The sequence below is a fragment of the Neolamprologus brichardi genome, unplaced genomic scaffold, assembly GCF_056152115.1.
Source record: "Neolamprologus brichardi isolate AB-2024 unplaced genomic scaffold, ASM5615211v1 NODE_ptg000031l+_length_7269946_cov_1, whole genome shotgun sequence".
NCBI lineage: Eukaryota > Metazoa > Chordata > Actinopteri > Cichliformes > Cichlidae > Neolamprologus > Neolamprologus brichardi.
In genome coordinates this window covers 4,595,517-4,617,859 of record NW_028270136.1, presented here as the reverse complement: position 1 = coordinate 4,617,859, position 22,343 = coordinate 4,595,517, and the positions used below count along the sequence as shown (strand labels likewise).

The window sequence follows — 22,343 nt, the reverse complement described above, 5'->3', positions numbered from 1 at the left end:
GCTGAAAAGCTTAGAAATATGGTATCTAACCAGATTCTTACTCTGGATGGCATTACCTTGGCCTCCAGTAACACTGTGAGGAACCTTGGAGTCATTTTTGACCAGGATATGTCCTTCAACACACATATTAAACAAATATGTAAGTCTGCGTTCTTCCATTTGCGCAACATCTCTAAAATTAGAAATATCCTGTCTCAGAGTGACGCTGAAAAACTAGTTCATGCATTTATTACTTCCAGGCTGGACTACTGCAATTCATTATTATCAGGATGTCCAAAAAACTCACTGAAAAGCCTTCAGTTAATCCAAAATGCTGCAGCAAGAGTACTGACAGGGACTAGAAAGAGAGAGCATATTTCTCCTGTTTTGGCTTCCCTTCATTGGCTTCCTGTTAAATCCAGAATTGAATTCAAAATCCTGCTCCTCACATACAAGGTCTTAAATAATCAGGCCCCATCTTATCTTAATGACCTTGTAGTACCATATCACCCTATTAGAGCACTTCGCTCCCGCTCTGCAGGCCTACTTGTTGTTCCTAGAGTATTTAAAAGCAGAATGGGAGGCAGAGCCTTCAGTTTTCAGGCCCCTCTTCTGTGGAACCAGCTTCCAGTTTGGATTCAGGAGACAGACATTATCTCTACTTTTAAGATTAGGCTTCAAACTTTCCTTTTTGCTAAAGCATATAGTTAGGGCTGGACCAGGTGACCCTGAATCCTCCCTTAGTTATGCTGCAATAGACGTAGGCTGCCGGGGGATTCCCATGATGCATTGAGTTTTTCCTTTCCAGTCACCTTTCTCGCTCACTATGTGTTAACAGACCTCTCTGCATTGAATCATATCTGTTATTAATCTCTGTCTCTCTTCCACAGCATGTCTTTTATCCTGTCTTCCTTCTCTCACCCCAACCAATCACAGCAGATGGCCCCGCCCCTCCCTGAGCCTGGTTCTGCCGGAGGTTTCTTCCTGTTAAAAGGGAGTTTTTCCTTCCCACCGTCGCCAAAGTGCTGCTCATAGGGGGTCATATGATTGTTGGGTTTTTCTCTGTATCTATGAAGCGCCTTGAGGCGACATTTGTTGTGATTTGGCGCTATATAAATAAAATTGAATTGAATTGAATTGAATGTATAAAAGTATATCAAAAGTATTGTAAACACAGCAGAAAAACAAAAATGAAAGTGATGTAAATGAAAATACACCCATAACAGCATCACTGGGGAAAAAAATGTAAAAGTACAGTAAATTAAAGCTATAAAGGTAAATGAAAGTATAAAATTACAATGATGTTAGTAAAAAGATTCTGTATGTACTGTAAGGTATTGAAAATGCAATAACACTGTAAATAAAAAGCAGTAAAATCACAGTAAAAGTACAGTAAATGAGTGCAAACAGCGTCTTCTTACAGCTGCTGCAGCGGTGGCGTCACTGCACCTTGCGTTTGGCAGTGACAGCTTCTGCCAGCAGAGGTCGCTGAAGCTCTACTGTATCCGGAGAGGAACTCTCGCTGATCTGTTTCTACCGAACAGCTCGTAAAAGTCATCCAACCGCAGAAACACAAAAACAACAACCAAAATAAATGAGAAAAAGCAGCTAACCAGCGGGGGCCGGCAGGACTCGCTTTATATGAGATCAGGTAGTTGCTGCTTGTTTGGTTTAACTGAATGATTCAACCACACCTGATGAACGACGACTGAGGAGGGAGAAGGGTGAGTGTGTGGACAGATTAAGGTGTGAACGAGCAGGAAACGGGTTGGGGTAGAATATAGGGGGAGAAGGGGGAGGATGAGGAAGAGGAGTAGGGGTGAGGAGGAAACAGAGAGAGAGAGGGGGACGGAGGAAAACAGATGATGTGAGGGGGGAGGAGAAGGAGGAGCAGAGAGGAGGCAGGCACTCAGTCTGCTTTGCTTCGCAGGAGGAATCGGCAGCAACAGAAGGACAATGGGCAGCGTTCACCGCGGGTCCTAACGAGCACCGGGCAGCTTCATCAAGCTGGAATACAAGGTATGGCTGAAGGTTAGCACACGGGTCAGCTCGTGCCGTCGTTTTACCCGCGTTAAAAAAGCTGCCGTGTGTCTGCGGGAGAGGAGAGAGGCTGCAGGAAGGAAGCGACGCGGCGCAGCAGACGCTGAGCGGGGCCTGCGTACCGGCTGCCTCTGGGTCCTGGAACCGGCCGGTGAAACCGTCCGATACCGCCACAGCTCTGCGCCTTCATCGTATCAACCGGGTAATAACGGCCGCGGTGAAACACAGCAGGGAAAGACACGCGGGAACACCCTATTCCACTGCTCACGCTTATCCTTAGAGAACGCCACGCCAAAGTCCTTTACAAAAACGTAAAATTTTGCACTCGACTCACTGCCAGCAGGGTTACCCACCCTTTTATCAGACCGTTTGAAACTTCTCCGGGTTTCTCGGGGTACTCTGTCGCATTCGGCGCCAGACTCATTCATAAAACCTTTTTATTTCAAATTAAAACCAATGATAACGTGCGAGCATAGTGCATGTCGCCTGCTGCTACAGCGTATAGGTATTGACGTGCAGTGAGCGGGACCACGGCACGCTCACTGCAAACAATAGTTGACATTAGTGTGAGATAAACGCTGCTGTGTGTGCTGCACGGACGACGATTTGTTGAAAAGTGTGCGCTTACTAAAAGTACGTATTCAGTCTTATTTGGCGATTGACGTGTTTGCTAGAAAAGAAGCGGCACAAAAAAGGAGCCGTTTTCGGATAGGAGTTTGGTGCGTGGAGCATATGTCGCTATGCCAACAAAGCGTCTCTCGAGCTTGTGGCAGCAGCAGCAGCAGGAGGAGCACGCAGGCAGACCGTCTGCCAGAATGAACCTTTGCACTAGCCGAGGCCCGATGCAGCGATTGTCGTGTGAATAGATGGAGTCATTGTGTTTACCATAATGTGCCTTCTGTTGGACACTGTGTGCGTGACGCACGCAGGGCATAAGGACTTTAATGCTCGCGTCTGAACGGCCAGTGTATTATCGTGCCAGTTTCAAGCATTATGTAGCTGAGCTACTGCAGAGACTGTGACACACAGACAGATGTGAGCGGTTACAGTGAACTGAGCACTCCTCGGTTTTACAGTAGATCATGAGACAAGGTTACTTGTGCCATACTAACCACCCAAACACTTAGAAAAACACAGGGAAGGCTGTGCGTGTGATGTAGCCTGTATTTAGTGATGGGAGGAGGCGTTCAGGGACCTCCCATAAATAGATTACAAGTCAATAGATGCTTGCCTCCATATGCTTAGGGTGACTGGTGCAGGCATACATGCAGGCAGTGGTTCTGGTGCATTGTTTTTATTTTTTGGATCGTATTGCCGTACTTGATACTGTGTGTGTGTGTGTGTGTGTGTGTGTGTGTGGAGGATGGGAGCCCTGTCTGTGAGTACAGGTGAAAGCAATATCCTGTTATCTAGTTAGAGATTAGAGTCAGTAAGAGCTGAGGCAAATCAGTGACCCTGATGTTTCGAGAGTGAGACCAACTGGTTATAATGAACTGAAAAGGACGCTGCTGCGTGTGAAGCCATGTGTGTTATTGAACAGGAGAACCGGAGCCCAGCTGGTAGTCAGACTCTACACTGAATGGCAGGAAGCAACCCCAAACCACGAGGGATGAGAGGCAGGCAGGAGGCGGATTGAGTTGTTCTTCGAAAGAGGTGCTTCACCGTACTTGTGCTGGATTTAGTTACGTTTCTTTGAACTGGTGGCTACACACCAACGAATGAAGAGGCGCAAAGGCCCGCCCACGTCACGATGGAGACTGGAGTTGCAGTCTGTTTGCTGGTGTTGTGCGTTTCGGGGGTTTATGTGTGTTTGTTATGCTGTTTCTCAATCAGAGCGGGAGCTTCATTTGAACAATATCAGGAAACGAGCCAAGAACTATAAAAGCTGTGTGTGTGTGTGTGTGTGTGTGTGTGTGTGTGTGTGTGTGTGTGTGTGTGTGTGTGTGTGTGTGTGTGTGTGTGTGTGTGCGCGCGAATTTTGGTGGCTTCTGTGAAAGTTATTGGCTTTACATTCAATTTGCTCACTTGACTTCACATGATCTGTATGTGAGAATTGAGTATTTAGCAAGACAGTGTCACAAGATTGTTGTTGCAGTGTGTGTGTGTGTGTGTGTGTGTGTGTGTGTCCCCCCCATGGCCGGCAGTGCCATCTGGAGCAAGTGTGAGGCCAGACTGTACTATAAACACTGCTTCTTATTACCCAGACTGCCTTTCAGCTATGTTTACAAATAGGATTCATCATTGTTTTGTCTGATAATTTATTTTTAATTACTGGTTTTCTCCATAAAAGGACTTCCTGCAGGCAAAGATGGCGAAAGTTCAGACATGTGACCCTTATGCTAGCATCCAAAGATATTCAGATTACCCTCGTGTCTGAGTAAGAAATCATTAGATCCTCATAGGAGGCGTCGAAAAGGTACATATTGACATCACTGGATAACACTTGAGCCAGTGCATAATACTGTTTGTTTGCCAGGTAACTACACACTACTTACATTTACTCACAATGTAGATTTATCTTCTCTCCTGTAAAATACCTGAAGTGATACAATACTTAAAACTGATCATGCATCACTTGCAGTTTAATTATTTGTTCTTTCCTGTAAAAACATGACTTTATTCTAGTGTCTACCTTAAAATGTTTGTAGGTAATTATAATGATTTCAAAATAAATGCATTGAAATTCCCCGTAGCTACAGCCGTGGGCGGTAATATAAAGTGTTGCCTTTGTTTAGTTTAATTAGTTTCACATCTCTAAAAATGGTTTCATCTCCATCGACATCCTGTTTGTTAGCACCGTCACGGAAAGCTAAACGGTTACATGATCCAACCTGCTCGGGGTTCCTTTAGCAACAATGCATGTTGCTGCAAAGCATTTGTAAGTAGCTGCAAGTGGGAATGAGTGGAGTTTTATGTGCAACAGCAAACGCTGGAACGTCAAACATGCACCATGAATCTCAGGCTTCAGGCTTCTGCAAACATTCTGTTTCAACCATTTTTCCTACCTTTGGGCCTCTGTGATGTCAGCTACTCCAGCTATTCCTAATACGTCATCTTAGGCTCACAGCTTTGGTTGTGAGCACAGAGAAGCCAATCCAGACCTTCTGTTTATGAGGCACAGCCAATCAGAATGAAGCTGTCTTAGAACAACTTGCTAAAAAGCTATTCCAGAAGTTCCAGCAATAAAAACATGGAGATGGAAATGTTTAAACCTTAAGCACAAGCCACTGAGGAACATTCATTTTCATTAAGTTCTAGTTTATCATGCAACAAAGGAAAACATCTGCTAGTTCTTGTTACTGAGCTGTAAAGATTTCTGAGTCTGAGTAGAGAGTTGTTCATCTTAAGAGTTTAAAATGTAATTGCTGCATTGACTCTTGATTAACAGCCAAACACAAACTCGACTACGTTGCACAGAAGATACTGGAAAATGTAGCGATTTAGTTCAGGCAGTTTGTGGTGACCTCGTAAATTCAAGTTGTGGAAGACAAATGAAACACAGCCTTAGTTGCCCATGAAGTCGCGGGCTCCTGTATTGGTGGCTATCCTCATTTGGAGTCCGTTTGGTACAATCCTTAGTGGAAATTCTGATTCAGGTTTTATACTTGAGACTCAAAGAGGCAAAGTACAAGTAAATGCTGCTCGCAGTAAAGTGAACTGTGCTTCTTTGCATTGAGCGATGATAAGTTAAAGTAGAGGTAACATTGTGACAGTGTAACATAAATGACAGTATGAATCTTCACACATCAGCTGTGAATTTTCACACAAATCCCACAGTCTGCTGGGAAAATTAGACGTGTCTGTGTCCACGTTCCATTAGATAATCCTTGAAATTACAAATGTATTTATTTATTTTTCATCAGGGTTCGATTATTGAAGTACTAAAGACGGGGAATCACCTGCCTTATCACCTTGATGCTACTTCTGCTAGCTAAGAAATGTATTTGCACAAAACCCCATAGCGCTATTTATGAAGATGTAACAGAGAAGACAAATTGGTAACCATAGACTGTATGTAAAAGATGGATGCCGTGGTTGGTTCTGATTTTACATTTTAAGGCTTTAATGTTAGTGTTTTGGCTTCTGCCGTGTTCATTTCTTCCAGAAGTTAGCATATTTAGTTGAGAGGCTTAGATGCTAATTAGTGCAAAACAACAGTCTACTGAAATACAAAAGCTGAAGCACATATTCCTTGGGCAGGCTGTACCACACAGCAAGCCATAATATTTGTCAGATAAGTCCAAAAAAACCCCAAAAACACTCCAGAATGGATCGATACTTCAGAAGTGGTAGAGACGTTTAAATCAGTGATGCTAATAATTAGCTTAGTGCTACGCCACAGTTCTATCAGCTGTGTACGTAGACTCAGCAGCAGCCACCCTCTTTAGCACCTTTTAGGGCGTAACAGATGTTTAAAAAAACATGCATTATACATTTGTTATGAAGAGGGAGACTAGGAATCCAAACCTCTTGTGCCAGGTTCACTTTTTAATATTGTAAAGTTGACGTTTTGGCATTGGAACCTGTGGAGATTGAGTCATGTTTTTTTAAGCCAATTTCAAGTGGTCATTAGTAGAACTGCAGTTTGTTTTGTTGTTTTTTTGGGAACTTGTGCTTTGCCAGGGTTGTGCAGTGTTGCCAATGGTAGCATGTGAGGGGTTGCATAATGTAGGAGCTAGGGGTGCTAGCAGGAATTGTTTGTTTTGATTGTACAAGGCTAGCTACCCAAGTTAAGCTAAGCTAATCTAACTTTCCTAATTTAGTTTGATCTGTTAAATTTGGTGCACTCAAAACTACTGCCGTGACCTTAAATCATAAAAGGTCACGCAACTATCGAAGAAAAATATAATCAAATCAAAGTTGCCGGCAGTTATTAGCATGTCATTGGCAGATTATCAAGAAACCTTGTTACTCTTTCTATAATTCATTGTGTTCTAATTGCTGTCTCTGTTATACATAGTTTTTATAGAGTCAATCAAGCCTGATGAAAACATCAGGAATCCCTGTTGTAAAGATGTGACGGCACAAGCCACGAATGCTGTCAACCAGTAAATGAGATGCTATTACGAGAAAACACTGTGATATCTTGGGACCAAAGGGCTGTTCTGTATTCGTGCTGTATTTATCTGGCAAGTCTATCACGAAGCAAGTTGGGCATTAGGAGCAGCAATATAAACACGCGCGGGGGGGAGGGGGGGTTGTCACACTGCGTCATTGTTTTAATTGGATTATATTGACGGCAGCGCCGTGTGGGTGTACACAGAGGGGCGATTGTGATGTCGTCTAATGCCAAGTTCGCTCATCTTCAGCTTAGTTATACTGTTAACACTCTCCCAGCCGGCTCCTACAGGTGGCACAAATACATGTGTTCGTTAAAGAATCTTTGATTATTGATCACAATCATATGCAACCTAATTGTATGTATCAAAAACCTTGTCTGAGCGACAGCATACAGCCAAGAGGTCCTTTGTAAACTAGCATAGTTACCCTTGAGAAGCTGGCACCGCTGGCTGTTTGGGATTTTGGGCTAAAGTATTACTTCAGTGCAACAAAATGAAGGCCTGCTGGGTGGCTTCAGCTGTTCACTGTGAACATCTGTGGGTCTTATCTGCATGTTTGCCTTAGTTGCACAGCAATTTGCTGGTTAAAGCTTTGAAAAATCCAACATGTAAATTTAATTTGCCTCATATCTTTAAACCGATGCACAGACGTGTCCAGAGTTCACGGCTCATTGATCTATTTCTGTTTTATTCAGGAGGTGAATGTCAGACAGCTCCAGGATGCTGCCCCCCTCATTCATGCCAACCTGCTATTCACCACGGGACATTTGACTCACCAAACATGATGAAGACCGAGCCTCCGTCAGCCACGGGAGGCAACGGGGCCTCCGGTGAGAGCAACGGGAGCTCTAATCTGCGAAGTCCGTCTCCCCACCGCAATGCCTACGAGGCAGGTCTTGCGGCGCTGAAGAAGGCCACAGACCACCTCAACAATGCCGCCAATGGAGGCGCTGACCCTGCCTCAAAACCCGCTCCTCTGCCCCGGCCTACTGGGAGGGGCCGGAAATATGGCTCAAATGTTCACCGTATCAAGAACATGTTCATGCAGATGCAGTCTCCCGGCGATGAAGAGGATGGAGCCAAAATGATTGGTAACTAGCCTTTTCACAGAACCCTTTAGAATCAAGGAATGTAGCAACTTGTAGGGTCGGGTACCGAATTCAGTTAGGGCAGCGAGAGTTGAGGCCCGGGTGTGAAATTTATGGTTTTCAGGGTTTTTATCAGGTTATTTTTATCGTTTTAATAGTTAACTCGGTTTCTCTGGGTCTGTCTGTTATGAATAAATCTTGTTGTATTTATCCGAGACACCTTAAAGGCCGGTCAGAGAAAATATTGTCGGACATAAACCGGTCCGTAGCGCAAAAAAAGTTTACGGACTGCTGTTTTAGGGTACCGGCAAAATTACATTGGTACTAATGTTCGGCTGTTTGTGTACCCCTTGATGTCACACGTAGGGTGACCAGTGATCGTATTGGGTTTTACCATCATTTCAGTGCTGAAAATTACAAGTTATACAGAGAGAGATGCGGCAGTAGTTTGGGGGGGAAAGAAATTCTGCAATGTGTTGATGTATTTGCTTTCTGTCTCGACTGCTTCTACTATACCAGCGCTGATGTGGAGGTTTTGTGTCAAGTGTCGATCAGAAGACTACTGCAGCAAGTGTGGCTCTCAGACACCAAATTTAGAATATATTATGCCAAAAAGTAATATCGGTTGGTACCAGTATTCAAATGTGAAAGATAAACCCGATACTTGCAATGACAATGATTCCTTTTCTGACTTCTGACAATAACAGGCCAAGTAACAACAAGTGGCCGAGTGTCAAGCTAAGCTAATGTGAAATGTAAGGCGAGATTGAATGACTACCAATGGAAAGTTGGTAGACAGTAATGTGAGTGATATGTTGGAAATCTACAAGAGGGTTTCTTACACAACTAGAACCACAAATATCCTCTAATTCTCAGGTGTCGGCCATCGAAAGAGAAAAATGTTAAATTCTCCAGTGTTCACAAAGAGAAGCGGGTTTACCATAGTAAAGGTTTGATCTAGAAATCTTTAAAAACACAAATTATCTGATAAGTCAGCTTCGAATGTTAGCATGGCTAGTCATGTTTTTGTGTGTGTTGAGTGCTGTGCTCAACAACTCTTTTTACCTCTCACCAGTCAAACACAGTCAGAGAGGGCGGGGCTTTCAGTATCTGCATTGTGATCAAAAGATGGGTTTTTGTAACCTGGAAATAACAAAAGCTTGAGAAGTGCTCTGAAAATAAAGTCATGGGGACCATTAGTCCTCACACTCAAAGCATTTTGCTGTGATGATTCAGTTCTCCTCTGCCTCCTGTCAGAGTGGAACTGAGCATCCAAAAACATTAATACAAAGATCCTCATTTTCATATCCTCAAAAGATTTTTTCTTAAAGTAAAAACACTGTAGCTTCTGTATTTTTCCACCTGGTATTTGCAACCTTAGCACTTGCACTAGTGCTACACTACAGACAGAAGAAGCCCTTTTTTACATGGATTAGCTAGTAAGGTTGCTAGCTAGGAGCTAGCTAACTAGCCTTTAGCCGTTAGCCTGTCTTTTGTGACCAGTATCCTTATGTTGCATATGTGTGTATTCTTTTTACAAGATTATGGTTTTGAAGTGAGTTCAGATTTTGTTTTTAACCAATTACAATGCTAACATATGTTATTAAGCTCCTGCTAAAGCGGCTAAATTTAACCACCAACCCTTAAGGCCATGTTTACTGATAGTAGCAGGCATAGAAACTGGGTTATGAACAAAGACAAATGTGTTGATGATATCCATGCTGTAATACTTCGTGTAGCCAAAATTCATTAATGATAAAACCACCTGGTGAACTCCAGTGGTGTTAGCCTGTACTTCCCGTTTTTTTACAACTTGTTTATTTTCTGTCATTAGTAGGTAAGGAACAGGCAGTGAAACTGTCCCTGCCGAGGGTATCCAGCCTCAACGAGCACGTCGACCACAGCGCCCTGCTGAAACTTGGGGGCACGGTCTCTGAAAGGGTCAACCGCTTTGACTCTAAAGTTGGCAGGGAGGGCAGTGGCTCATCTGTGGGCTTGTCCAAGCTCCAGGAGACCAGGAGGATCTTTGAGCAGCGGACTCTGCAGGTCAGATGTTACACTTGCGTTGTTATTTTTTTATCATTTAGTTGACATAGCTCGCTTATAATCTTCAACTGACTGGTTATTTGTGCATCCTTCAGGAGAAGCAAGCTGCCACTAACCGCATCTTGCTGAAGAAAGAGCGGGCGTCGGGCTTCCAGGGCAGCCGTCTAGATGTTGTGGCTCGCTTTAATGGATCCACTGAAGCTCTGGACCGGCTAGATGATCCGCCTGTTCCCACCCCTCCTATTTCCTCTACTGCAGCTTCAGTCGGGCCAGGCGAGGCCGTCAGTCCCACTGTGAGCCAACTCAGCGCCGCATTCGAAAAGGGTGACCTGCAAAACAATCTCTACCTCCCCCAGCGTCGGTCAGCCCCTGCTTTGGCACCAAAACCCAAACCTCCACCCAGAGTGGAAGCAGCAGAGAGGAAGGTGAAAAGGATTTTCTCAAAAACTTAAAACTTTGCAATTAAGCTGTAGGGAAGTTCTTGAACTAGAAAATCTTTTGATTGCACTACTACATGATCTCCCTGTGCTTTTCTTCCAGACAAAGGTGATACCTGCAGATAAGGACGAGAAAGATGAGGTAAAAGCAGGAGTTATAAGTAACAAGGCAGCAGAGCTACAGGAAGAAACGGGTTCTCTAGAAAGGAACATGGAGGGAGCCGCGAGCAGTGAAGAGAAGGATGGATTTGGACTGTCGGGGGACCAGCTCTCCAACTCTTCCTATTCCTCCTCTTCCTCAGTGACTGTCACTTCCATCTCCTCTTCATCGGAGGCCAAACCAGAGCCGGCAGCAACTGAGGCCAAGGGTTCGAGTACAGTGGAAGCCTCTGGGCTGCAGCCACAGTCTGGCGATCAGGACGGCGCCACTGAGGGATCTGAGGCCGCGGGTAGGCTGGTGCAAGCTGAGGTTCATGCCTCGCTGGAAAATGGAGAGAAAGCGCCTCCATCTTCCTCTCCTTCATCGGAGGAGAAAGAAGAGGACTCTGAGGAGAGGGCCAAAGATGAGAATGACGAGGATGGTTCAAGGAAGGAAGATTATTCTGAGGGAGATCTGATAGATATCAGCGCGTACAGCGGGCTCGGGGAGGAGGACTCTGGGGGAAGCCAGCTGGACGACGAGGAAGACGAAGACGAGGAGGAGGCATATCAGCCAGAGTCCAGCTGCTCAGAAATCCCAGGCCTTCCTGAGGAAGAGGAGCCTCCGCCACCCAGTAGAAAGATTCGCTTCAGCACTCAGCCAATCAGAGTGAGTTTTTTCTTCTTTTTTTTTGTGCTCACATAGCGCACATTAGTCTTAATTTTACTGCATCCACCGCTCCGGTTTCATAAGAGGAAGTCAATCTTGAGCCACTTCCTCTGTGGTTTCATCTTCCAGACACGGCAGTTACTGCTTAGTGATATTTGAAGCAAACACCACCGACTTTCCAGTAGTGCACAGACTCAGTGTTCATTACACTTAATATGAAACAATCAGCTTCATTAGATTCTCTGGATTTATGTGCTGATGTCAGCACAGACAGAGAGGTTAAGGAACGAGCTGATCGTTAGGATTCATCCTCCTGAATTAAGCTGGTCGAGGGAAAATGTTGAAGGTAGCACCAAACAAAAAGTGCTGATCTTTATATAAACATGAAGACTTGACAATTTATTTAATTGCTCATAAACTTGTACATATTTTTCTATTAGATTGAATAATAGAATAATAAGTCCCTTTTGCCTCAGTGTTTTAGCGTCTTGAAGTTATATATGTTGGTATTTCAGAACCACAAGTTTAGTTTCACAACAACCCGAGTAGCTGCTGCTAGCGAGCGCTAGCTAATAAGCAGGGTCAGTAGCATGTGAGTTAAAAAAGCTTCTGCTCAGTATCTTGAGCTGCAGACTCTTCGTTTACAGTAAGTTAGATCATAACTAACTTAGTCGAGCGATGGCACTCGCTTCACGCATGCTCTGCAATTTATGAAACCACGGAAACTCAAAGAAAAAATGAACACTGCCCTAAAACGACTGAAAAACACTCAGTGACTTCCTTCATCACACACGGAGGGTGCACAGGGGATTTTCACTCTTTGATTTCGCCATGCTACTTCCTGCCAGTGCTCAAAGTGTGTTTGTTCATGTAGCTCTTGATTCAAAAGAAGCTCTTTTGTCAGATGGCGAGCTGTCCTGCAGCCTTGCAACAGTCAGCTGGTTGGGCAACTTGTCTCGACCTGCGTTAATAATAATACGGCGCGTCCCCTAATATGTTTAGACAGACCTCTGAATGACATACCACCATAATGTAGCACTGATAAGAACAGGAAGGAAGAGCGCTGCATGCCAATGTAGAATTGATGTAACTGTTTAACGGCAAGTGATGGCGAGCTTTGCCCGCTCGGTCATGTTTGCTAATGGTGTTAGCATGAAGGTTTAATTTCAGGCCAAGCGTCAGGGCAAAAAAAGGAATTCCTTTCATTTTCATGGACCTGGAAACATTTAGCTTCTGACCTCTTTGGCCACAGAGCGGCTAAAAGTGGAGCTGTGGCCTGAGGCTGTGTTGTTGTTTACTACAAAGGTAACAGCTGCACCGGGTAGATTTACAGCTTTGGGTCTCAGATTCAGATCACAGTTTGTGTTGCCGTTCTTTCCTCTTGATTGAAAGACATATTTAAGTAACTGTAATAGATTTACAGAGAAGATGACGTGCAAGAGTGGGCTGCAGAAACATTTCAGCCACAGTGATTCAGTTGGTTGCTAGCTGCAGCTTTGTGGCCAGCGTTTTCAAGGTACACTTCCTCCATGCCCGCCCCATCTCTGCATCTCTGCATCATCAGAGTGGGCTCTCACACACAGCGGCTTCTAACATTCAACATTTAGGTTGTTTTGTGTTTGTTTTTTCTTTCTTTTCTTTTTAATGCACTTCATTTGAGTTCTGCACTAAACACTAACCGGCTCGTGCGAGTTAGATGATGTTTGTGTGCGTGGCTTTTCTGCTGTGGACAAAAACAGCGAAGATACAAGGATGCACCTTTATCCAGCCTGATACCTGATGATGATGATGCATGCAGGTGAAGTGCTGATTGGCCGACACAGGAAGAGTAATGAAAGCAGAGTTTGCAACAAAGAAAGACAAAATAATAAATCATTAAAGACGGAATAAAAACGAGCCCAGACGATTAGCACAGATGACATTGTGCGTTGTTTTCGACTCTTCGTCCTCCACATCAGGAGGATTTTTCATTTACTCTGTTCTTCGTTTTATATTTGAGCAGCTGTTTTGAATCATTATTCAAAGTTAAGGTTATTATTGACAATAACTTTGACTAAATGTACTTAAACTCTACTTTAATGGTTATTAAGATGTAAACACTGCGTGTATGCGATCCACAGTTAAATCTGAAGACGCAGCATTCAAACCTCTTTGTCTTTACTCCAACAAATTGTACTTTTTCTCTAACTTCATTGCTCTGATAACATTTTCTGAGCATTTGAACCATGCCTAGTGCACATTAATGCACACTTCCAACACAGCAGCAGCTTAAAGCACAGCTTCTGTCGTTTTTTGGAGGCTAGCAACAGTTTTAATCACGTTTGAGGGTCAAAACAGGGAGAAAAATATTTGTTTACCAGTTTATCCTCTGCAGTGTGGACATGAGCTTAAAATGAGCTAGAAAAACATCCACAGAATTAGACCTAAGCTAGCTAAAGGCTGACTGTGCTGACATGGACTCAGTCGGGAAGGTTCCAGTTTCCTCCTGTTATTTCCTTTCAGTCACACTTATGAAGCTGACTTATAAAGTCACAGAATAAAACATGACATGTGGTCCACTTTCGTCCTCCTGTTCACTTTGTCGTGCTCCAGTACAACCCTGGCACTAGCTGACGGTAGATTTGGCGATCGCTCTAAACTGGTCAAAATCAAGTTCCGCCACTTGGTCGTCACCGTGAAACACCTCGGGCATTTATTCTAACTAAAGTGGTCACTGGGAAATAAAAATCCCATGAAAAGTGCTAAAAAATAGCTTAAAAAGTTTGACAACTTTTCCCCAAAACAAGGCTTTATCAAGCTCACCTCTCCTGTACCTGTAACGACTAGTTTTGACACCTTGTACATGTCAACAAAGAACAGTTTCAGGGTTTTTCCTGCTGCATGGCAGAGACCGTCCGCTCTAACTTCTGATAAACACTGTGTCGTATAAGCAGGTCCGAAACATGACAGAAGCCACTCAGCACAGAGGAGAGATTCGGGGTTACTCCTAATAAGGATAAAGCGTTGAAAAGCCTCTTTCCACTGGAAGTTACGCTTCTAAAACCATCTTTTTTTGTTGCACGATTCTTCCAAAGAACTTGCTGTTCGCGGGGAACTTATAGACGATTATACTTAGTAAAGAATCGGACAACTTCATCCACCTTTATAAATGTAAACATTTTAGTTTACATGACATCATCTCAGACTCTTGTGACCTATTACTTAGAATTTCAGGAGAAACTGAGTAAGCATTCATGTATGAACTGATGCCGTTTTTTACAATGCAAAGAAGAAAACAGTCGCTTTGACATTAGGGCTGCCACGATTAGTCGACTAGTCACGATTACGTCGACTATCAAAATCGTCGACGACTGATTTAATAGTCGACGCGTCGTTTGAAGCTTTGTAAGATCCCAAAAGACCCAGGAATAAGTAGTAGGATTTAAGAGTGTAATAACAGACTGAGACAGAAGATGGCAGCACTGCATGTACAAGGATGCCAGCTGCCGTTAAACCCCGAAGAAGAAGAAGAAGCTGTGTCCCAGAATTCATAGCGCAGCCCAGCTCAGTTTCCAACAATGGCGGCAGCTAGTTAGTTTTAATATTACTCTTATTATTCTTTCTGGGTCACAAAATAAACGTTTAACATATTTTCAGGCGAGAATGTAGCTGTGTAAACCTCAAATATCTGCTCAGTTTATCAAGACACCACATATTTTCAAAAGCGCTCCGACGTTTTCGGAGACGTCTGTTACCCACTAGCTCGATAGCTAGCCGGGGGCTAGGCTCACTAGAGCCGTGAGAACACCGGACTCCCGCAAATCGTTTTCAAACCCACCGCTGTCTTTCGCTACTCGGGTTAAACATGATATATAAGTCACTTAGATAACTTAAAAATGTTCTTGTTTGGCTTTTTTAGTGTTTTATTTGTTCCTGAGTAAATCGGTTTGGCTGAGATTAAAGTTATAGTTTTTACACAGCTGAATAAACATCAAGCAGACAGCTGATTATCAGAAGTGTGAGATGCTCGAGAATTTACTCCGGTGTCCTGTTATATTTTAGATAGCAAGGAGTTTATTAAACTTCACCGAAACAATCTGCAAATGTCATTAAAATTTAATAAACTATCATCTTGTCTTTATTTTTAGTTAGCACATACCTTAAACACTTAAAGCTGTAAGCTAATGATAGTTATATAAGAGCAGATGCTGCTGGTGCAATAAGCTGTACGTTTTACATCCAATGGATGATGATCTGATTAGTCGACTAATCGCAAAAATAATCGGTGACTAGTCAACTATCAAAATAATCGTTTGTGGCAGCCCTATTTGACATTACTGTATAACAAGAAATGTCAGACATGAAGAATTATTAATAAATCAAATCTGACACAGCAGAGATCATCGTTTTGGTTCAGAGGAAAGCTAAAGCTTCAACAGTTAAAGCTAGACTCAGCAGTTATCTGTACACATACACACACACACACACACTTCCTACTCGTATGCTTGTTGTTACAGAAGATCTATAAATGACGCCGCACTGAAGCGGAGGTTTATGAGGGGGAATGAAATGAAATCACACCCAAGCAGCAGAGCAGATTACTCACAGTCTAAAGGAGAAAAAACAGCTTGATTTCAGAGCACTGAAGCTACCTGTCAATAGCTCCAGCTGGACCAGGGAACAATAGTCTTTCAACAGGCCTCGCCCCAGGGGCATCTTCTGTCAGGAAAAGTTGTCCAGTGCTGACACGGTGCCAAGCTAGCTAAACTTGGAAACATAAACATCCCGTCTGACAGAAAGTTGGCTCGCTTCAGAGAGTGTTGGACCTCAACCAGATGCAGGAAGACCATTGGTTGCTGGGTGAAGCGCCTGATAAGCCTTTAGTGCAGGTTATATGCTTTAATTTCAGGTAACACAAATGATTAAAGTCTGACATATTTGTTGGAACAAACACATTTGGTGTACATGAAGCGTCATTAGAGGAGCGGACGTTGTTTGATTTGAACCCATCGCTCGTCTGAGAGGTGTCCCGCTGCAGGGAACAAAGACGCTCGCTGTCCGAGCAGGTCGAGGGCCGTCAGCAGCCGGTTTCTGGAACTGAGTAATTGCTGTTCTTACATCATGAAGTTAGCGTTAGCCAGCACAGCTCAGAGCTCCTCAAGTGTTGAGCAAGTCTGCAGAACATCACTTCATTGAAATGCCATGTGATTGCAGCACGGGTTAATAAGCCTGTGTGAGAGGTCTTGTGATTTTTGGACTTGCACGCGGACGCTGTGTCATCATAAAGGTTAATGCGTGATAAAGACACGTCGGAGTGGCCGCTGTAGAGGCGATTGATCTAAACTTCCACCTCTGTAGGACTAAAGCAGCAGCTGGAATGTGGATGGGTGTGTTTGTTTTCCTTGGGGAGGAAAAAAAGCGCACAAGCAGGGGAAGCCGGCTGATAAGAATCACAGAATAGAGCTTTGTTTGGATTTCAAAAAACTACCTGGTGTGTACAGTTATGTGAACTGAAGGGAAGAAATCTCTTTACAAAGTTAACGATGCTCCCAGTTGTGACTGAAATCAGTTAAAAGCCGCCTCTGATTACGTGCGTCACAGATTCAACAAGATGCTGGAAACGTTGCTCAGCATCACACAGCGGCGGCAGATTTATTCATCTCGTGCTTTACTGGATTAAGATCTGGGGACTGTTCAAACTGGTCTCTTTAACAGGTTCAAAAAACCAGTTTGAGATGATTGGAGCTTTGGGACGTGGCGTGCTATCCTGCTGGAAGTAACCATCAGAAAATGGGCACACTGTGCTAATAGAGGGATGGATGTGGTCAGCAACAATACTTAGATCAGCCCGTCTGCAAGTTCAGTCACTGAATCTCCTTTTTTCTTCATTCTGGTGCTTAGTTTGAACATGACGTCTAAATAAACGAGTTACCGCTGCGATTGGCTGATTAGATAACTGAGTGAATAAGCAGGTGGACCTAATGAAGTGGCTTGTGAGTGTTTATACTGTTACAATAGTGGATGTTCATATTAAACAGGGTCTGTTTCAGGCCTTTTTTCTGCTCTTGGATCTTTATGATGTCATAAAGACAGTTTAGGGAGTGAATGTCTGCAGCAGGAATAAGATAAGTAAGGATTATTTAAAGTTACCCTAGTAGAGAATAAAAATACTGAGCTTGAAATGAGCATAAATAAAATGGACCCAACCTTAATGGCTGCAGGAGCAGGGTGGAGGGGGAGGAGGGTCAGTGGGAAGCGTGGCTTCCCTTTAACTGTGACATGAAACTGAAAGTAGTGTGATTCACTAATTCAGAGCTAGAAGATTATGCAAATCCCCAGAGGAGCTCAGTGTCACATCACTAATTAAATCGATTAAATCTGGTGCCTGTTGTTTATTAACTCGAGGTTCACTCAGAGGTCACGTGTCCACAGCGCTACGCAGCCATGCCCCGAGCCGCCCAACGAACACTGGCTAAAATTCTGATCCCATCTGAAATGAATGAAAGACGGCAAAAAGAAATTCGATTAAAGATCCAAATTCAGACGTCAGCGTGTAAAATAAAACTGCAGACCTGTGATCTGGACTCAGTCTGAATCCGTGCAGCATCCACTGCCAGCTGCTGCTCGGCTCTGTGCTGCCTTTCAGTGCGGCCAAATTACAACCCAGAAGAGTGCCAACGCCTGAGCACTCGTCTCCACCAGATATGACTCAACCTGAATTTTCTTGTATCCATCTGTCAGACCTTAATTTAGACCCATGCTTCATCCAGGTGGCGTTCACATGAGACGCTTTTTCAAATATTTATCAAGGCACACCTCGCTCCAGTCTGTGATGGCGCTCTCCGGCTCAGTTGACCGGCGGCTAACTCAGATGACAGTTTTGATATCTCTCTGGCAGCTCGCGCCGCTTACAGAGGCGGCAGATTCGATTTAGTTTCTACCTGTTGGGACGTGCCAGCCGCCGGGACGATTAGATCACATGACTAAGCTGAACATATTTGAAAGAAGTGTTAAAATTCAGACGTTAATTCCAGTTTTGTTTTTCCAGCTCCGGCTCACAACAACAGTTGTCTCACGATGCTTTAAACGGAGAGTTTAAAACTGTCAATTACACTGTGACTGACCTCCTGCTTACACAGGGCTTTGGAAAATACTGGTTTTAAAGACAGGCTGAGACAGGCAGACCTGCAGGAGGACACAAACAAACTGAGAACACCCACACGTTTATAATTACGCTGACATTTTACAGTGGGAAAGGCGAGTTTTCTCTACATAAACACTGTTTAGCTTGTTATCACATGGAAACCTCGTTTTTTTAAAAAGGAGCTGATGCTCACGTATCAGAAACCAGAACAAGGAAGTCTCTGATAAATGATGTGAGGTGATTCACCAGTACACAGTGTTGGGAAGGTTACTTTTCAAATGTATTCCATTACAGATTACAGATTACATGCCCCAAAATGTATTCTGTAACGTATTCCGTTACGTTACTCAATGAGAGTAACGTATTCTGAATACTTTGGATTACTTAATATATTATCATGCTGTTTACAACTACATGAATGTACTATTGCTGTGATTTATTACTGTTACTGAAGGTCCGCGGCTCCGAACCGTAGTAAAGGGACCTCTGGCTAATACGGTGGGTTCTGTGTCGGCTCGTAGCTGAAAACTAGCTTTACTTTGTTGTCTGGGTCAACTTTGCTAGCAGAGACAGAGAGAGGCATTGAAAGGCTGCTCCAACAGAACTTATTGTTTCAGAGGAAAACACGAACACGGTGTACAGTCGAGTCTTAATAGCTTACTTACAGCTGGGCTCGTCAGGCTCTCTTCTTGGCTGCAGTGGTTATTATTATATTTACATGCTTCCAGCTCCCGTTTCTGCTCGATGACAGCTCGTACTTTTCCTTTTTCTCCCTCCCTCGCTCACAGACACATAACGGGTATGGCAGTCCATTCTCCCTGCAGCACGGACTACACTGCCCATGATGCTACATTCTTTAGAGCTATACCTGTAGCATTCTGCCTGTTAGCTTAGCACAACAACAACAAAAAGGCCTCTCTCACCCAGGAAACACGCAGAGAGAGAGCGTCACCCTGTAACCATGGCGACCGTAACGCTGCCTGGAACAACAGAACGTAGCTGTCAAACAAAACCCAAACAGTCCTGACCCGCCACAATATGAAACAGGGAAGTACCGCCGTGTAATCCATTTATTTCAACAAAGTAACTGTATTCTAAATACCACCTTTTTAAATGGTAACTGTAACGGAATACAGTTACTCATATTTTGTATTTTAAATACGTAACGGCGGTACATGTATTCCGTTACTCCCCAACACTGCCAGTACACCAGTATAAATCAATACATTTCAGCATGACTGCAAAAAACTCAAAATATCAGGATGTGCTTGTATGTTTACATGATTAATACGACTTTAAAAATCTCTACAGTAGGTAAACAAAAACCGACAGGTGCTTAACCAATGTTAGCCTGACCCAAAAACAAGCTAGCTGTTTCCTCCTGTTTCCAGTGTTTATTCTACGCGACATTATCTGACTGCTGGTTCCAGCTACAAACCTGCTTATAGAGATCTAACAACAATGTGAGCTCATGTCAAGTGAACACCGCAAAGCTTTACTTATTGCTTTGTTTTATTTTTTTACTTTTTAAAAAAAAATATTAGATTTTTATTTAACTTATTACTCGTAGGGTATTTTTTAATTGAATAAGTAAAATTAAATGTTTAATATCAGTAAAGAACGGCCTCGTATATATCCATCCATCCACAGCCCGGCCGATATATTGGACCATGTCAGCTATTTGCTGATCTGAGCAAAGAATTTGAAATGAAATAGGAAATTAAACGAGGATCTTTTTTATTAACTGTACCTTTCTAAGGACTCTAAGAAAAACCATCAGATATAGTTACACGAGATTTTTTCATTGCAAAATATTGGCACCAGTTTGGATCTGACGGGCTTTAAATCAATCCTTCATTCCAGCTTTTTGTGTAGTTTCCAGAGTTTTGTGGGGCTCCTCTGATTGGTTTAAACTTCACATGACGGAGACAAAGCCTGCTGCTGTAAGCTACAGAGAGGCTACACAGCCCTGTCATGGCGGCTGTGTCGGAGGCCCAGGCTGGTCCCCGGGGACTTCTCGCTGGCTTGGCTTTAATCCAGCGTGTAGTAAGTTTGTAGCTTCTGACTGGCCCGGTTCTGCTCAGGCTTCCACTCACAGCATTCAGTCGAAAGAAAGACATGTATTGTTTTCACATCATATTCACTGAAGGGCTGTGCTGATCTGTACGAGCTTCACTTGTTCCCAAAGACGCAAATACTGGTTATTCATTCAAACTGTCTTAATGCACAATTGTGAAGCGGTCTGCAGGTTTGATTTGATTCTTGTCATTAACAGTCATCATTACAGAAATGATCATTTTTGAAGTAACTCCATCTGTTCAAATACACCAAGTTGCCCAAGTTTAAATGAACATTTTAATATTTGTCAGTGTTTGTTTCTCTCGGACTCTGCAGCAGTCTGTGAGCCACACTGCAAACCCAGTGGAGCTTTAAAGTGAACACTCTTATAACAGGACAGCTGACCAGGCAGCCAGCTGGTCAAACCAGTAAAGATACCAAGAGTTTATTATAATTATGCAAAGTGAACAAACTACCAGCGCATGTTTACCTATTTCAAGAGAGTAAAATTGAACGTATTGATCCTGTGTTAAAAAATCAATATAGATTAGTAAAGTAACAAACTTCATTAAGGAGATTGTGAGTATGGATTGGACTGTAACTCATGTTTAATTGTGTAACCTCCATTGGTTTTACTCACTGTTTAAATACTATGTAGCACCACAATCAGTCCTGTGGAAATGTTGATGAAGTGGTTTGAAGCAGGAGGAGGTTCTGTTGTGAAGAACAGATGAAGTCATAATGATGTCATGAGGTTTATCTCAGCCTGAAATCTGAGACTATAAATTTCAGAGAGATGGCCTGAGTCACACAGTGGATGAAAATCACTGTCATGTTGCATTATGGGATTCTTCTTCAGAGTGGGCCTAAATTAGGGACTCTGCTTCTCCCAACAACCACTCCCTAATCTGAAGTTAATATATTACTGAACAAGAACCCAGTTTATCTTAAAGCGTCTAAACCGTGTTTAGTTTTGTGTTGTGGCAATTTTGACTTTTATTTTAAGGCACCTGCTGTAATATTGGAACGTGTATTGATCTTCTGTAGAAACTTATGTTCTGGTCACGGCTGATGGCCCCGCCCCTCCCTGGTTCTGACAGTTTCTTCCTGTCAAAAGGGAGTTTTTCTTTCCCGCTGTCAGCTTCCTCCTGTTAGCTTTCTCTCTGTTATTGTTTACCTTTGGCGCTGTACAAGTAACACTGAACTGAATCTAGGTTGTTTACTCCCATGAATCTTGGTTACAGGTGCTTGTTAACTTTAAGGGTCAGCTTTTCTGTTCAGAGTCCTTTTACAGGGTTACAGACTTTAAAGGCGACCTTGTTCCTGTCGTTAGGTGCGCTTTACTTTGTTATTTTGTTTACGTTCTACCTGCTGTTTTATCTTTCTCTTTGTTTGTGTGTTTGTTTTCCTGAGGAAAAGTAGAGATTGTGTTTCTGACATCTTAAGGGAACACCCTAAAGCTTCATGTACACACACACACACACACGCTAACTAAGCTTTAAAGTTACTCGACAGGAAGGAAGCGTGACAACAGGAAGCAGTCTTACAATCCCGCCCTCTGACCCTGTTTGTGTCACAGTATTTGTGTGTGTACCTCCCACGCTCGAGGGAACGTAATAATACTGTTACATAAAGGCCTATGGGTCTGTCCACACACACACACACACACACACACACACACACACACACACACACACACACACA

General features: G+C 43.3%; 1 protein-coding gene across 4 annotated transcripts in view; it reads left to right on the top strand.

The window, feature by feature from the left end:
• The first annotated feature begins 1,567 nt into the window (after positions 1-1,567).
• Positions 1,568-22,343, top strand: part of LOC102793894 (neurabin-2-like) — a 38,122-nt gene continuing 17,346 nt past the window's right edge. The window contains exons 1-6 of one of the 4 annotated variants that reach the window (XM_087837203.1): positions 1,568-1,703; positions 1,910-1,998; positions 7,775-8,170; positions 10,005-10,213; positions 10,309-10,638; positions 10,754-11,458. In XM_087837203.1, coding sequence (XP_087693329.1) covers positions 7,861-8,170; positions 10,005-10,213; positions 10,309-10,638; positions 10,754-11,458 — 1,554 coding nt within the window. In that variant the 5' untranslated portion in view covers positions 1,568-1,703; positions 1,910-1,998; positions 7,775-7,860. Of the gene's footprint in view, positions 1,704-1,909; positions 1,999-2,172; positions 2,222-3,572; positions 3,673-7,774; positions 8,171-10,001; positions 10,214-10,308; positions 10,639-10,753; positions 11,459-22,343 lie in introns of those variants that run through there. The other 3 variants (XM_087837200.1, XM_087837202.1, XM_087837201.1) reach the window with 3 other exon arrangements.